Source organism: Globicephala melas, chromosome 5, assembly GCF_963455315.2.
Source record: "Globicephala melas chromosome 5, mGloMel1.2, whole genome shotgun sequence".
NCBI lineage: Eukaryota > Metazoa > Chordata > Mammalia > Artiodactyla > Delphinidae > Globicephala > Globicephala melas.
This window is the reverse complement of record NC_083318.1, coordinates 89,713,372-89,730,413: the sequence shown is the minus strand read 5'-3', so window position 1 is coordinate 89,730,413 and position 17,042 is coordinate 89,713,372. Positions and strand designations below refer to the sequence as shown.

Genomic DNA, 17,042 nt, shown 5'->3' with positions numbered 1-17,042 from the left:
AAAACATGCCAGTTTTACAGTGGAAAATAGACATGACTTTTGTCTTGGAATATAATCCAACTACGTAAAGCTATTTTAAAGCAATAATAAATTTCTTGCTAACTAGTAAGTGCCTCATCGCACATAAAAGAAGCCAACGCTAGTGTGCATCTGGGATAAATGATGTTTTTAAGGAGAATTCTTAAATATCTAGATCAACTGTGAAAGTTATTGCAAAACAGTGTAGTAAGCACATATAATTACATAGATGATTAAATTCCTTATTCTTCACTTTTTCTTACAGAAAAAGTAAACTTGGTCTAAAATGGAATTTTCCAGAGCCATCCAGTAGAGGAGAGATAGAGGGGTCAGGGTAGATTGGGAACAGAGAGGGCCCTATGCAAAGCCCTAGGGTAAGTACATGTGGCTGTGTTTGATGGCCAGGCCCCGAAGTCATGTTCTCCAGAGGGAGGCAGGGTCACTCGTGCTGTCCCACTAGAACTGAAACATCAGTACCCTTTTCCTTTGTTGGCTTGTTGGGTTTATTGAAACTTGTGATGTCTTTCCTTTTTACCCAGGTTTGGCCATAAAATTTGAATCGCAGGGAAGAGGGGAAGTGATCTTTAACACATATTCTTATAACAGTGATAAATTCCAACATGGCCCACCCGAATATTCGCTGAGGGAAAACTGAAAGCCAATAACCATGTTTACAGACATCACTGACTCAAAGGAATACAAGCGTTTGGAGTGGCAGTGATAGCCCTTCTTCCTGGCTTTGGGCCAACACCAAAGCTGGACCATGACTTATTCTTCTACCAGTCTTCTTCATGAATCCATTAGCTAACGCCTAGCCATCTAGAAATTGTTAATGAGAAGCATAGGCTCGTTCACTAATACCAAATATTCCGTTATAACTACTGCTACACCACTGAATGTCAGTATTCTAATGACCTAACACTGAGGATACTCCTTTGAAAAAGAATATTCTCTGCATTCCACTGATTATATACATTTCTCAGGTCTGATCATTCTACCCTTGGGAGAGTCCGTGAAAATTCAAAGTTCTGACTTTCAGGAAAGGGAACAGCAGGGAAAAGATGTGAAAAAAGAGGGTGGTGGAATTGACTTCAAACTTCATGTAAATAAAGATTTCCCTTGTTTATAGTTTTACATGACTACTGTGCTTTGTGAGACTTCAATGGGGATATTTTTCCTACCACTGAAAGCATTTTCCTTATTTTTTAAGACACACAGCTAACCTGAACTTCCTGAAGTAAGACTAAAACTGCAGTAATGCTGAGACTCAATGTATGATATTCTTGGTCAAAATCAAATCTTTAGTCAACTGAAAAAAGTACAGAACATGAAAAGGGAGAGTACTAAAGAGGGTACTATTGTGTTCTATGGGGTGTAGGCTCACAGTAGAAACTACACTGAGCTTGAGAAGTCTGGCAGGCTAGTTCTCTATGGAATAAAATAGTCCATTTAATTGGAGTTTTCACAAAAAGCAAATAATTCTCCATTTTATGTTAGCCAAAAGAATATTCATGCTGCATTTTCATATGTAAAATGAGCTCCTTCTAAGCACTAAACTTTTATTAGTCTGGTAGGTTTGAGAGCTTTTCATGGGGAAAAAAAGCCCTATCAGGTCTGGAAACTGGACATCATAAATGGCAGTCAGAAATTACTGCAAAAAACATTCAGAAGCAGAGTTACGTTGCAGGAAGTAAAAATCACTGTCAATTTGAATCATTTCTGGAGGCACAACCACCTCCAAACTTTCCACCAGAATTTAGGTAGAACAGTAAACTAGGAATCAAGGTTCTATTTCTCTATTCTTTCATTCTATAAGCACGTATTTCTCGATTGTGGACTGTGTGCCAGGTAGTTGTAGACACTAGGAATATAGTGGTGAACAAAACAACCAAAAATTCCTCCCCTCATGGAGCTTTAATTTTATTGGAAAGAGACAATAACAAGATATGTTAATATGCTAACTGCTGATAAGTGCCAACGACAAATAGAATGGAGGATGAGGGATAAGAAGGTTTGGGGAAAGTTTCTATTTTAGACAGGGCAGTCACTTAGAAGGTCATATTTGAAAAAAGACCTGAAGGAAGTGAGGAAATGAGCCAGGGAGATGACTGTGGAGTACAGCAGGGAGAGCATTTCAAGTGCAAACCGCATCTGAACAGCAAGTACAAAGGCTCTGACACAGGAGTATGACCAGGCCAGTGAGGCTTGAGCAGAGTGAACCAGGTGAGAGAAGTAAGAGATGAGGAGATGAGGTCAGAGATCATAGTGTATAGTTCATGAGGGAGGCAAGGGCAGGTTCAGGGAGATGGACTAATTAGGAAGCATTTGCAGTAATCTAGATGAGAAAGGATGGAGGCTTGGACCAGGGTTGTGGCAGCACTGAATGTGAGATACGGTGAGATTCTGAATATCTGAATAACATTGAGGGTAAACTAAATAGGATGTGCCAGTGGATCAAGTAAGGGGTGTAGAGAAAGACAGGAGTCAAGGAAGACTCCAATCTTTCTGGATTGAGCAACTAAAAAAATGGAGTTGTTCATTGTGGCGGGTAACTCTGTAGGAGGAAATCTGCGGTGGGTAGGTGAGAAGCTCAGTTTCTGACATGTTACTTCGAGATGCCTACTACCCAACCAAATATTTGTTTTCAATCAAACAAGGCAAGAAGTCTGGGCTAGAGATCTAAACACAGATGGCATCAGCATATTGATGAATTAGTTGGAAACATCAAACAAAGGTCCTCTCTTGGGCTTTATCAATGGTGTACTGGGTAACTTGGGTCTGTCATTGAGCTGTCCATTAGTCAGAAAGAGATGGATTATCACCAAACTCCAGCTTTGATCACGTAATATTTCTAAGAAAGTATTATATTTAGAACAGCAGATTCTAAGGCAATGAGTTCTCAACTAATCACGCTCAGCAAATGTTACTGAGCACCTATTACTACCAAGCGCTGCAAAGCACTGGGAATACAGTAATGAAAGACAGACATGGTGGTCTCTCCCTCTAGACAAATTAGTGTAATGAGGGAGACAAAATGAAAACAATACTATCACATATATGATTAATTAATTAATAGTAATTGTGGCAAATCCTATATGAGAAGTTATAGAAGGTAGACTATTTGTGAGTATGTTTCTTCCTGGACAACTTCCCCCGATACATGGTGTCCTCCCACCGTACTTCCTCTCCAGCTGTACATACAGTCTCTCAGGGACCAATGACATCACCAAAATGACACATATGTTCCTAAGGAAATAGTAAGTCTTTAAAGATGGTAAAGTATTCATGACCATCTTAACCTTTAAGAACCTTAAATGAAAATACTATGTCCATCTCATTCAATGTTGAACTACCTATACAATGAGCTGTGATCTCTTCACATTTCTGGGACCAGGGGTCACATAAAATAAAGTGTAGTCTGCATTTGGTTGAAAGAGAAAACAGAATGCTACACCTGAATTCTACTCTATATAGTTACTCACACAGAATTATAAGATGAAAGTAAGAATCAAAGGAACTCTTCTAGTCGCAGCTGACTACACAATTATACGCACAGGGATGGAACTTTAGAGCTATAAAATACGCATGATGTTAGAGAGGATGCAACCCAGTATGACCCTCATTTGATAGTATAGAAAACACAAGCTCAGGAAGACTACATGACTATATAACTTGCCCAAAGTTAAACAGCTAGTTAGCAGCAAAGCCAAGACTAAACCAAAATCTCCCCAACACTTAACTCATGCTGCACCAGTATAATTCTCACTCTGTTTTTTTTCTATTAGAAAGAAGGAAAAGAAAGAATGAAATGGAGATACTGGTACAAGTTTTCACTTTGAGAGCCTTCTTTCGGAGAATGTTTTATGAACTGAAAGTATACTTTATGAAGGACTTTTAATATCCAGGTTATTGGTGCTGAGAGGGGAATAAGAGACAATTACTATATCATGGAAAGTGGCCCCAAAAGAATAAAGAGTGAAGAGCTTCAAGTGGCAGCCTCAGAGATGGAGGAGCAGAAATGAGTTATTGCCCACTTCTGTATTCCCAGTACCTAAAACAGTGCCTGATGTGTACCATGCATTCAGAACATAGTTGTTGAATTTAACTGATCTGAATTAAACGACTATAAAAGGCATATGTTAACATTATTTTGTTTGTGAAAGTCAAATGCATTGAATCCCCATATAATGATGACAATGAGAGACCAATAACTGTATTATATCAACGTCTTTATGGTACAGAATTTTTATATGTTATAGAAGATTCAGTGTAGCATATATAACTAAATATACATGCAGAAAGACAGAAAGAAAAGCTCTTATTGTGAGATTAATGAAACTTTAGATATTTGTGCAGTGCTTAACAATTTACAAAGCATTTCCATATATATACCTGTATGTATGTATATAAATATCCATGATATATTTCGATATCTAGTAGAACCTTATATTTACATATTATATATCTTATATCACATACATATGTATTATATGTAATAGACATTATTATCCACTATTTGTTGATGATGAAATCAAAGTTCTGAGAAACTGTTATGCAGCCGGCAGGTGACAAAAGTCTGAAATAGAACTCAGGTCTCTAACACTTCCAATTCAAGTGAACCTTCTACTCGCTTTCACTGGATGTTTAAAAGATGACAGGTTTTCACCTGGAATAACGGCAAGTTTGTGTGTAACAGTCATTGTCTTTGCAACCTCCCTCCTAACAGGGAATGGGTAATATAAGTCAGACATGGTTTCACAAGATACTTTGGCATGTGGAGACTGTGAACACATATCACTAGGCTATCATGTTTAGGTGCTGGAGTTTCTCTCTTTTAAATATTTTACTATTGAATAGCATACAAACAGAGATTTACTTCTAATTCCTTATAAAGGTTAAAATTATAACAATGCAGATCAATGACTTCAGCAGTGAAATAAAGGGTGTCCTGCATCCATGTCAATGTCAAAGTCGAAAAAGAATCCTTTTACTCTTTAACCCAGCCAACCTCATGCTCATCAATCATCTGGGCTAGAGAAAGGAGCTCACAGACAAGAATCCTGCCCTGCCCTTGTTTCCCCATGTCAGTCCTACACAGTCAGCTATGGCTCACCTCGCTGTCTCCTTCCACTCCATCTCCTGTCCATCCACGGCCAGCAGCTCATCCAGTTCCGTGAAGAGCTGAGGGGGTGCTGGACTGTCATCCTCCTCGCCCAAGATGAATCGGATGCGTTCTGCGGCAGGAGAGACTGCAGAAGTGAAAATACTGTGGTTAAACATTGGCTGGACAACCCTGAGGAAAGTGTAACTCCGAGCTCTTCCTCCGTCCCCAAAGCTGATGGGCTTCCCTTCCACATTTTCAGTGGACATCTTCCTTGCTGAGCCTTCCTTGTCCCCAATCTAAAGACAAACAGGAATCCAAGGCCTTCTCTAGTCCTTTAGTTCTGAACTGTGTCTCAGCTCTCCACCAGTCTCCAGAAGGACAGCGCTCCAGTTCTGTGTGGCGACTGGCAAAGAACCTTTAGCCCTCTGATGAGCTCAGGTCCAACCACATGACCTTCCCTCCTTCCCCACTGATGACCCACCCAAAAGTATAAGACAGAAACCAGCTTGAGCCAATCACTTTTTCTACAACAGTGGGAGGGGGCAACAAAGCACCCCAATGCTGGGTTTCCCCCTGGCCCCCGCCTCCCAGCCACCCTCCCTCTGTCCAATGCCCAAAGCAGCCCACGCCCTCGCAGGTTCCTCACTGCCCATAACTGCCTAACTGCAAAGCTGATGAAGGAATATTTAACAAGATGGAGCCTCTTCTTTACATAAGGGCAGTACCCAAAAATGTTTAGTCACACTTCAGTGCACTTGAAAAACAAGCCCAAGTAAAATATTGTACACACGAGGGGAAAAAAATTTCCAACACACTCAAGCACATAATTGAATGCCCTACTAGCTCCTTTTGACCCCATCTCCTAAAAATCATGTAATGAAAAATTAACTAGAATTTCCCCCAGGTTGTGGGCTATTTTCTCTTTCTTTAAAAAAAATGGAAAGCATTTGGAAACTGATGGCTATATTACAAAACTAAGGCCCACAGATACTCCTCATAATCCCTGGGTAAAACCAAGAATATACATGTACCTGCAGTCCGAGTACACAGATTTATTCATATGCAGAACTTTGTAGAAATATATGTACTCAACCTAAAAAAACAAAAATCTTCCTACCATCTGAAAACCACTATAATCAGGACAGAATAAAATTCTGTAGATGAAAATATATTTACTACAAATAAACCCATGAAAAAATATTCAACCTACCTAGTAATCAATACTAACTATTAAAATAAAATCTATGTTTTACCTATAAAAATGGCAAAAACTGGGCTTCCCTGGTGGCGCAGTGGTTGAGAGTCCGCCTGCCGATGCAGGGGACACGGGTTTGCGTCCCGGTCCGGGAAGATCCCACGTGCCGCGGAGCAGCTGGGCCCGTGAGCCATGGCCGCTGAGCCTGCGCGTCCGGAGCCTGTGCTCCGCAAAGGGAGAGGCCACAACAGTGAGAGGCCTGCGTACCGCAAAACAACAACAAAAAAAATGGCAAAAACTTTAAAGAATGATTACCTCAATGTTGACAAGGGTTTAGGACACATGTACCAGCACCTTCCAATTTATGTCGCTGGTAGGAGCCTAAATGCAAACATCTCTCTGAAAAGGTATGGAAATGTTTTTGAAGTGTATCTATCCTGTGAGTCAGCAATTCTACCACTAGCAAGATGTTCATTCTAAACACATAACAGTTGTTATCACAAAGTCTTAACTACAGAGGTGACCACTACAGCATAGTTTATAATTGAGAGAAACGGAAAAAGTTTAAATGTCCAAAAAGGAGGATTGGTTAAATAAACTATATTACAACCATTCAATCAAATACCACAGTCATAAAACATGAAGATGAGATTATTGTTTTTTGACATATATATCATATAATATTAATTGAAAAAAATAAAATTACAAAATCATATGCATAAAGCAATCCCATTTTGGTAAAGAAAAAATTACACATATATCCATAAAATAGTCTGGAAATGAGAGAGCCCTCATTTTGCATGGTTCTAATGAGTGTGAATTTCAGCTACCACAGTTTGGTTAAAGAACACTAGTCCCCCAACAACACAGTTCAAATTTCAGCTGGATGGTAAATTAACTGTGAGTAATTGCATAAAATACAATTACTGTATTTTATGTACTGTATTTTACGTATACGTACATAACATACATGCATCATGATCGTGACCAATCATAGTGCTCCTTTCGAAGCCTGCCAGTGATTGGTCACTACACATTTGTTATCCAGTTCATGCACAGACAGCAAAGTGTGTAGCTGTGCTGCCTTCTTGTCTTCCAATGATAAATTCATATGACATGAATAATCAAAAGAGGGAGCTAGCCAACAAAGATGAAAGTACAGCACAGAAACAAAAAGTACTAACACTGGAAGTGAAATCTATGTCAAATAAGAATGGAGTTACAGAAGACCTAGCTGATTATGGGAATGTAGATAATGCTGCCATTCCCCATTTGAGAGACTCTAGATGTACAGTCAGAGGAACTTAGTGAAGGCGAACTCATTAACATCAATAGTAAGGCAAGTGGTTGTAACAGGATGCTAACGATGTCCCAGAGGGAGTGATGCTGGCAAAAATCTTTCATGTTACAGGAACCCTCAAAGACATTCCCTAACACAGAAAGCGCAAACGATAAAATGTTGGAAGCTGATCCAGACTTAGAGAGGAGAATGACAATTGCTCTGGGCATAGAAAAGATGCTCACTCCATTTCATGAATTGTACTGTAGGAAAAACGCAAACTACTTCCGATAAGATTTTACAAAGAAATCAACCACTTTAATCTCAATGTTTCTAATGTTTTAAATTAGCAAATACTAAATAAATAACTAGTTTTACTGTTTTTTTCACTTCCCTATACCTTTATAGCCAACAGTAAGAGAGATTTTAATGATTTGGCAAATTTTTTTAAAGGTCAAAGAACAATAATAACTCTTCCCATTGATCATTAGGATTGTTTTGTATAATTTCAGCTTGCATAGTCATTTTTATGGTCCTGCGCTACAGTGTAAAGCAAGGACTGCCTGTATACATACCTTTTAAATGTTATGCAGTTTGTTTCTAGGACTTCTATTTTCTTCCTTTCACTTTCTTATCAATTTTAAAATGTGCACAACTCATTCATGTATCCATTCAGCAATATTTATTGAGTACTGTCTATGTTCTAAACAGGCTCTGCTTCAGGCTTTGAAGATAAAGCAAAGAACCTGACAAAAAGGTCCCTATTCTTACTGAGTTTAAATGCTAGGAGGGAAAACAAACATTAACTAATTAATTAATTACTTAAGTGAATAAATTAGTACATAAACCAATAAACAAGAAAAATATCTGCAAACTGTTTTGTGTTCGCAGAACATTAAAAGAAGGTAACCGAATACATATTAATATAAGATACAAGATGTTTTACTTTTGTAATTAGAAAAAAAGCTTTGAAATTTCTTAAATCTCTAGGAGAAAAAAATCTGAAGTTCCAGGACTTTTGTGTAAAAACATTTGCAATGCCTTTCCAATCAAGAAATGGGATGTGGGCTTCCCTGGTGGTGCAGTGGTTGAGAGTCCGCCTGCCGATGCAGGGGGCACGGGTTCGTGCCCCGGTCCGGGAGGATCCCACATGCCGCGGAGCAGCTGGGCCCGTGAGCCATGGCCGCTGAGCCTGTACATCCGGAGCCTGTGCTCCGCGACGGGAGAGGCCACAACAGTGAGAGGCCCGCGTACCAAAAAAAAAAAAGAAATGGGATGTGTAACTATTTTAGAGGATCAGAGAGGGCATGAAAGAAATGATATGAGGGTCAGAAATGACTGGCAGAATTTAGAATCTGGACACGACTCCTAACAAGTAGAGTGTTCACACTACTAGAAATGTAGTTACTCAGCAGAGTGGTTCTGAAACTGACAGTCACAAATTTAACTGACTTGTCATCAACATTCAACATCGAAGATCCCTGAGATAGAATTAGCTTTTAGAAGGGAAAAGTCTATGTTTAGAGAATCAACTTTTTGTCGCTTTCTAAAAGATATGATGTGGGTTTGTCCCCATCTCTAACAGAGAAGAATACATGTCTCTCCTGCTTAAAGAACAGATTCTCCTGCACAGACACTACACACATCTTTGCTGAGCTCTAATCCACAGAGCATTACTCTGTGGTCTGGTGCTCTCAAGTTAGGGAAATACAACTCACTGCTTATCAGACAGCAACTCAGCTGTGACTTCTGTAAAGTGGAATGGAAGAAGGATGTAACGTTGTTACCTCCAGGTCTTCCTCTCCAGGTCCCATATCTAAGCACCTTTCATAAGTTGTCTTATTTATTAAATACAGTCTCTGAGCAACCAATATAACAATCCCTTTGGGATAAAATTCCAAAATTGTGTATCAAAAATGAGCTTTCTACTCTAGTTTCTTTGCTCAGTTGCTCCCCTAATCAGAAGGAAGCTTCCCCAGGAATCAGAAATAAGAGGTCACAGCAATCGTATTGTCAATATCAACATGTGGGAGGGGCATCCTCTATGCCCAGCAAATACCCTCCCCAATTTCTAACACCATTCTTAACACAAAGATATGCAGAGTGAGAGCCTACCCAATGAAGTATATCAGGAGTTCGTTTTTTTCCATAACTTTTGATCATATCAAGAAATGAGCTAGGGCTTCCCTGGTGGTGCAGTGGTTGAGAGTCTGCCTGCCGATGCAGGGGACACGGGTTCGTGCACTGGTCCGGGAGGATCCCGCGTGCCACAGGGCTGGGCCCGTGAGCCATGGCCGCTGGGCCTGCGCGTCCGGAGCCTGTGCTCCACAACGGGAGAGGCCATAACAGTGAGAGGCCCGCGTACCACAAAAAAAAAAGAAATGAGCTAAATACAAGACACAGTATTGCATTGAGACTCTGGAGCCAAACTGGGTTTGAATCCAAACTCTGCTGCTTATTTGCTGTGTGATCTGAGAAAAGCTAGTTAACCTCTCTGTGTTTCAAGTTCCCCACCTGAAAAATAGGATGATGATGATCACCACAGTAGCTAAAATACAAGGTTTAAGTTCATTAGAAAATTGTTGACCCTTACTAGCAAAACCTGCCTAACTTCTAAGAAAGAAAGCTCTCACAGATATTAGCCTTGACAACGCTTATAGGTTGAAAACATATAAGGTAAGAAAGAAAATAGCCAAAGGTTCTGCATGTTTTACTTCAGTGAATTAAGTGGCTTCAGTAATGAGAACACAAAGGTGTGTGTTTTAGGAAACAGCCAATGAAAGAACAAGGGGAAAATATAGAAACCCCTTCCGCCTCACTTTAATACTGGGGGAGGGGGGGCAGGCAAAAACATCAGAAAATCAACTTGCTTTACGGATGAATAGATTATGATTCTAAGTAATACCTAATCTAGTCTCATCATAAAAGAGAACCTGGAGAAAAAAATGAGACAGGGTGACAGAGAGGAAAGAAAGGAGAGAGAGAAACTCAAATTCATCCAATCACCTTTGTCAGAACAGAAGGCCTCTAGATCAAAGTGAAGTTAATGTCTCTAATCTGCCTTGATTTTTTTCCTTTTTTATTCTGCCCTCTGGTTAAAATGTGTTTTGGCTTTTTTGAGTAGCTCTAGAATTTCCTGGAGGGTCCTATATCAACATGGTTTCTCTGACCCAGGTCCAACTGTTGGCAGACCACGTGATGGTCTGCAGGGCTTGGGGACACCCAGTGCTCCCAAACCCCCATTGCCAACAAGAAGAAAGCAAATGTAGGGCAGGGATGCTGTCCACACTTACTGCTGCCACCAGCTACTGCAGCAGACATCACTTCCACACCCGCACTCTATCTCCTGTGGAGCTTGAACTTGGCCTCTGCAGTTGCCTTTCATGTAATTCTGGCCTCAATCTGTGCATTCAACCTTTTCTCCCACAGCAACCCAGAAGTGTCTTGTGACGAAATATACCTGCTCATTTTCAGATCTGTTCCTTTTTCCAGTCTAGAATATTCTTTTCTTTCCTCTCTAACTGATTCAATTTCTAAGGCCCAGATGGAGAGTCTATCTTTTCCAATAACCTATACTAACCATTCCCAGGGACATGAATCTCTCCTTTATTCAAACCATAACAACACTTTATGTCTGAATTACTCATTTAGGCACTAACAAATATACAGCTTGCTCATTAGTCCCTAAACTTTTGTAGATGCACCTTCTCTCTCCAACTAGGTCACCAAGGCCCTGAAAGACAGGGTCTGTATTTTATGCACCCTCCTTAAAGACCAACACAGTAGTGTGCACCTAACAGTCACTTTGAGTATTAATGAATTAGACATGACTAAATAAAACTTGGACATTTTCAAATACACAAACTCACAACCGCTTGCTTGCAAAAAGCAGCTTACAGTAAGAACTCTGAAATGGAAAATAAGTTTGGAAAACTGTCCTTATTCTACTCTTCCCCTTAATCCATCTTTGCATGAGCTGCACCAAAATATAGTCGCCATTCCCTGTACAGAAAGTCACAAATAAAAGAATGAATATTTCCGGTGAGCTATTTTCCTCTGCTAGATGCAATCTCCTCCTACCCTGAGAGACCACAACATTTAATGTGCACATCTATTAAGACATTTAATATCCACTGCTTGGTGTGTTATTCATTGCTGTACTTTGTCTTTGCAGCTTTGCATGCCTTACCTAAACTGCTCTTGGCACCTATCTTGGGCACAGTGAAGTTATACAAAAGAGAATGGATGGAAAAATGAGTAAAAGAATGAATGAAACAATGAATAATATATATTCTGCCCCAGTTCCACACAAGCTATCGTTCTATGCTTCTATCCTCTACCTCTTTTTAAGCACAACTAGGAAAATGACATGATGTAACAAAATGAAAACCCTGGAGGCTTAGCAATATTTGAAGTATAGTTCTTACACTCACATTTGATAACTTAATTAATATTTATTAGTTTTTATTGCATGCAACACACTATGGTATTTGTTGAAATGACACAAAATGTTTTTTAAGATAAGATCTCTGTCCTCAAGGAACTTAAAGCTGGAAGATAACACATAATAATGGGAAAAAAATGCTATTGATAAAAATGTAACACTCAATAACATTTTTGAATTGTTACACTGTACTAGGCATTGTGTTTAGTACTTTCCATTTACATCATTTATTTTACACAAGCCTGTGAAATATCCTCTACTATTATTCTCTTGTATTACTCTCACATTACAGATAGGGAAACTGAGTATTAAGAGGCTAAGAGACTTCCCCAAGATCACACAACTAGTAAGTGATATGACCTCAAACCCACTTGTGTTACTTCCAAGCCCATTTCTTGGCCACCACACACTAATGGATGATCTCACTTTTCAAAATGGTCAGATTTCCATATGAACAGTACAGACAGTAAATGTACTGGATTTCAGAAGAGGCAGAAATCATAATGGCATATGAAATAGTCCTAAAGTAAATTAATTTAACATTTGGTTCATTATCCACTGAAAGGCAATTTGCGAACAGGCCCTTTTATTTTTGGTCTGCGAAGCATCCCAATGTGGTCACCCTGCAGGCTACCCAAGAAAAAAAATTTTAATAGAAATAATGATCATAACGAACATTCATACTGTGCATGACAAGCTTACATGCAAATTCCCTTCTGTGGGTTAAGTGAGGACTTCTGGATTTTGTATTTTCTCCTTGTCAAAGTCCACCATCTGGTAAAGTCTTAGATCTCAAACCAAAGTATAAAAAGAAATAACTATTTGTTTCTTTAAGTTATTAATGTGCTATCACCAACTGGTTTACACAGTTATCATTTTAAGTATTCGTTTCTCTTCTTCATTCTGAGATAAAAGTTTGTAGGTAGATACCATGGTTGTTAAAACTTCCACAATTTATCTGATTATTAGGCCATCGTAGTACTCTATAAATGCACTTAAATGTATATATAAAATCCTCAAACTTCTTTTCCCATTCATAACTATAAGAAATGATAACTAGCTAAATGAAGAAATCTCCATATACATATAAATCTTTAACGTACATACACACATTTTAGTGGCATCTGTTACTCCTGCCCACCTAGCAACCCTAACCTCTTTTTCTGATAACAGCACCCCATTTTCCTTTGGAGAACCATCTTTATCCTTGTAAGTCCACCAAGGCTGAATTACCCGCTGTGACACAGGTCTGGACAATGAGAATATCACAACTCTTGGCCACAGCAATTAATTTTCGAGTGGACACTTCATCTAATCCAGGCCAATCAAAATGAAAAGTCATCAGCTTTTTGTTGGAACTTCCAGGAAATAAATCTTCACTTTATGCTAAGATGATAAGATGGTAATAAAATCTTTGAGCGCAGTTGGTCACCTTGCAACCCTAAGGGAAAAGCCTGCCTGGGAATAAGAAACTCAGAACCAAGACAGAAACAAGCTCCTGATGCCATCATTTAAGCACCTAGGTCCAGCCATGCCTGAAGTCAGTAATTTTTCAATGCTATGTAAGGATTCCCTTCTAGCTAAAAGTAATGAGGCAATTTTTCTCGTCACTTACAACCAAAGATTTACGATATAGACATCTATGATTCCATTTGAATGGGTTAGGGTAGAACTAACTTATATTAGCCAACCACATATCAGCATCTTCAAAATAATTGCATTGAAGAACCTGTTTTTATGGAATCCAACTTTTAGTGGAGTAATCTGTACGAGTTCACCTAGAGTTTCTCCATGCCCTAATCTACCTCATAGATTACTTCAACATATCCAGAAAATGACTGCTGACTTACATGCTGGCAGGCTCTAGACAGGTAAATTAGATGGTTACTTTTTCTGTTTCAAGTTAGCTAAGAAATTGAAACAGCCAAATAGCATTCATTTAGATGGATAATTTTTTAAAATACTTAGGTATCCATGTATTAATAAGCTCCCACACATGAAAAGCTGTCAATTATCACAGTTATCCTTAACATGCCATGAAATTATTATGCAGCCTTAAAGAGTCAACAGCGCAAAGACCCTAGATTTCAGAATACTACCAAGCAATCTTACTTAGGGGCAGAGTAAGCTCAATTTCAGTCAACAAGAGATGATAAAAACTGGAGTTCACTGAGATATTTTTGGAAAATACCTGTGTCTTAGGCTTTCATCTTCAAAATGTTGAAAAAAAAATTTACCTACAATTTACATTACAAAAATGTTATCAGAACTCAAGTCATATTTACAAGATTATTCAGAATTCTTTAGAACAAAAAGGTGGTAGCCCTTACATTCCTCAATTTACTCTTTCTCCTTCATAATTTCTGCTAACACAGTGGGTTGGAAAAATTAAAACTAGGCTTTTCAGTGGTGTTAATACATGTACTTAAAATGCTGCTAAGCCATTCACAAAGAAGTAGTCCCAGTGATGGTCTACCAGTCAAATAAATTTTATCTATGAAACTACAGGGCACACCATATTGAAACATTGGCTCAAAGACTTTTGGGTCTGCTGATGCTTTTTATTAATCATTCCAATTATATTAATTATATTATTAATATTATTCCAATATTTCAAGAATCTCTATCAGGAAGACTTAAAATTCTAATCAGTCATTTTGGGGTTTAGCAGCCTCAGTAGGGACCTAAAGTAAGTAACTATTACAGACTGAATTGTGTCCCTGGCAAAATTCATGTTGAAACTCTAAGCCCTAATGTGATGATATTTAGAGATGGAGCCTTTGGGAAATAACTGCGTATAGATGAGGTTATGAGAGTGGGCCCTTCACAATGTGATTAGTGCCCTTATAAGAAGAAACACCAGAGAGTTTGCTTCCTTTCTCTCTACCATGTGAGGACACAGGGAGAAGGCTGCCATGGAACTGGGCCCTGACCAGGGAACCTAATCAACTGGTACTTTGATCTTGACTTCTCAGCCTCCATAAGTGTGATAAATAATTTCCTATTGTTTAAGCTACACAGTCTATGATATTTTGTTACAGCAGCCTGAGCTAATACAGTAACTAAACTAATTAATGGTGAAACTAAACTTTTTGACTTTTTTTTCTGGATTTTTCTCATCACCATATCATTTTCCCTACTTCATTTAATCCAAGTTTGCATGATATTCATGAGCCCTTGGCGGGGGGGATGGGCTCATAAAACAGTAATAACCCAATTTCACTGACATTGCTCTAGTTGCATACCATGCGACTGCACCCCACTGATAAATCTACCTCCCAAGTATTTTCCGGGTCCCCAAGGGATGTTTCACACTTATCCTTTTGGCTCCAGCCCCACTGTTGCTGCCCTCTGTCTGCAAAATCACCTGCAAAGGGTACCACATTTTAGACACTGTCACTAGGGCCCAGCACGGCAATGCCACTACCCTGCCAAGGAAGTCAGCTTCCAAAGTTCCCAAGGAGGCAATATCCAAGGTGCCAAAGCAACACAGTAGTGAAAAAAAAAAAGCAGGTGACCAAGAAGTCTGGTGGAATATCATAACAGATAATGTGGATTTTGATGAGTCAGTACATTGTTCAGAGTGTTGTTTGGCCCCTGCTTGAGTCTTAAGTTATGTCTTTTGACATCTACCACATGCCAGAGAATTTACAGAAGAAAAATGATTCAAGTAAGGAAGAGAAATTCCTACAACTATGTCTATTCACTCAAATTTAACCACCAGGGTGTATCTGCCTTGTTACAAGGTACCTAACACCTTACATATCTGGATAAGCATTAACTTTTGGTTCTTATTTTTAACTCCCTTCTAGTCGTTTGTTCAGATCAAATTCCTTTCCCCAAAGAAACAGCTTTATCCTGACCTTTCCTTCAGTGAATCAATAAATTCTGTTTTGTTTATTCCAGTTATAATTGGGTTTCTTACACTTGCAACCAAAGGCTAATTTATATAATATATATATTAAAAAAAACAGAACCAAATGTTAACAATTACTATCCCTAAATGATGGAATTATTGATTATTTTTGTTTTCCTCATTTTGCTTACGTGTAATTTCCAAATTTTCTAAAATTAACATTAATGTCATTATTATAAGGAAAACAAACCTATTAAGGTATTTTTAATTGCTAACTTGAGGACAGTCATGCCAAATTAGTGCCAGACACTTCCCTACCGTACTTGAAACTACAGAATCTCAATTATCTTTCTCAACAAATGTCCAAAACAAGCATAACCCTCATGCATTTGCCTTAACGGCTGTCTAGGGATTCAAACAGACAGTTCTGAACCATGTAACAGGACGGGCCATGGTTCTGAAAGGCACACAGGCCTAAAAATAACTCCATAGGCACAGAACAATGGAGACAGGGTGAGGGGCTTTCCATGCAAGTGGCATGGAAAAGTAAGATGCTTTCTATAAAGAGGAACTCACCCTTTAATTAAGATGGTGAAAAATATGGCCACCAGCAAGCTCTTCCTAAAAGACTGAAAAGTTCCTAATGCATGTCACAGTTCCCATTTCCATTTTCCTTTAATTTCTCACTCTCTACTTCACTTCTCTTTGCTCTGCCAGAGCTGTCCATGATAAGGGTTATATGATGAATCACTCTGCTTAAGAGTGGATACATCAGCATTTTCTCCAGGCTCAACTCAGAACAATTATCAGCACAATTTATACCCTAAGGTTTCCAAAGTCAGACTCAATTCTCATCAACATTAGGAAGTCTTCCCGATTCCCAAAATAAACTCTACAGGCTTGCTGGAGTGCAACTCTTTTCTATACAAAGTAGCTAAATTTACCGCTCCAATATTAGTGTCACAACCACCATGCTAATGCTGCCATTAGATGCCTCCACGTACAAAAGGAGGTATCCTCCTTTCTGTAGACTGTCGTTCAAAATGCCTAGGAATATAAAAAGCACCAAGCCTTAGAGAATCTTTAGGACTCCATCCCCACATGGCCAAAATATTCTACCCATCTTTCCTGGATAGCAATATTGAG

At 38.9% G+C, this 17,042-nt stretch overlaps 1 protein-coding gene across 8 annotated transcripts in view; it reads right to left on the bottom strand.

The window, feature by feature from the left end:
* SLC4A4 (solute carrier family 4 member 4) overlaps window positions 1-17,042 on the bottom strand; it is a 354,361-nt gene that overhangs the window by 208,384 nt on the left and 128,935 nt on the right. For 7 of the 8 annotated variants that reach the window (XM_060299449.1, XM_060299452.1, XM_060299447.1 and 4 more), the window contains exon 4: window positions 5,132-5,267. In XM_060299449.1, coding sequence (XP_060155432.1) covers window positions 5,132-5,267 — 136 coding nt within the window. Of the gene's footprint in view, window positions 1-5,131; window positions 5,389-17,042 lie in introns of those variants that run through there. The other variant, XM_060299451.1, reaches the window with a different exon arrangement.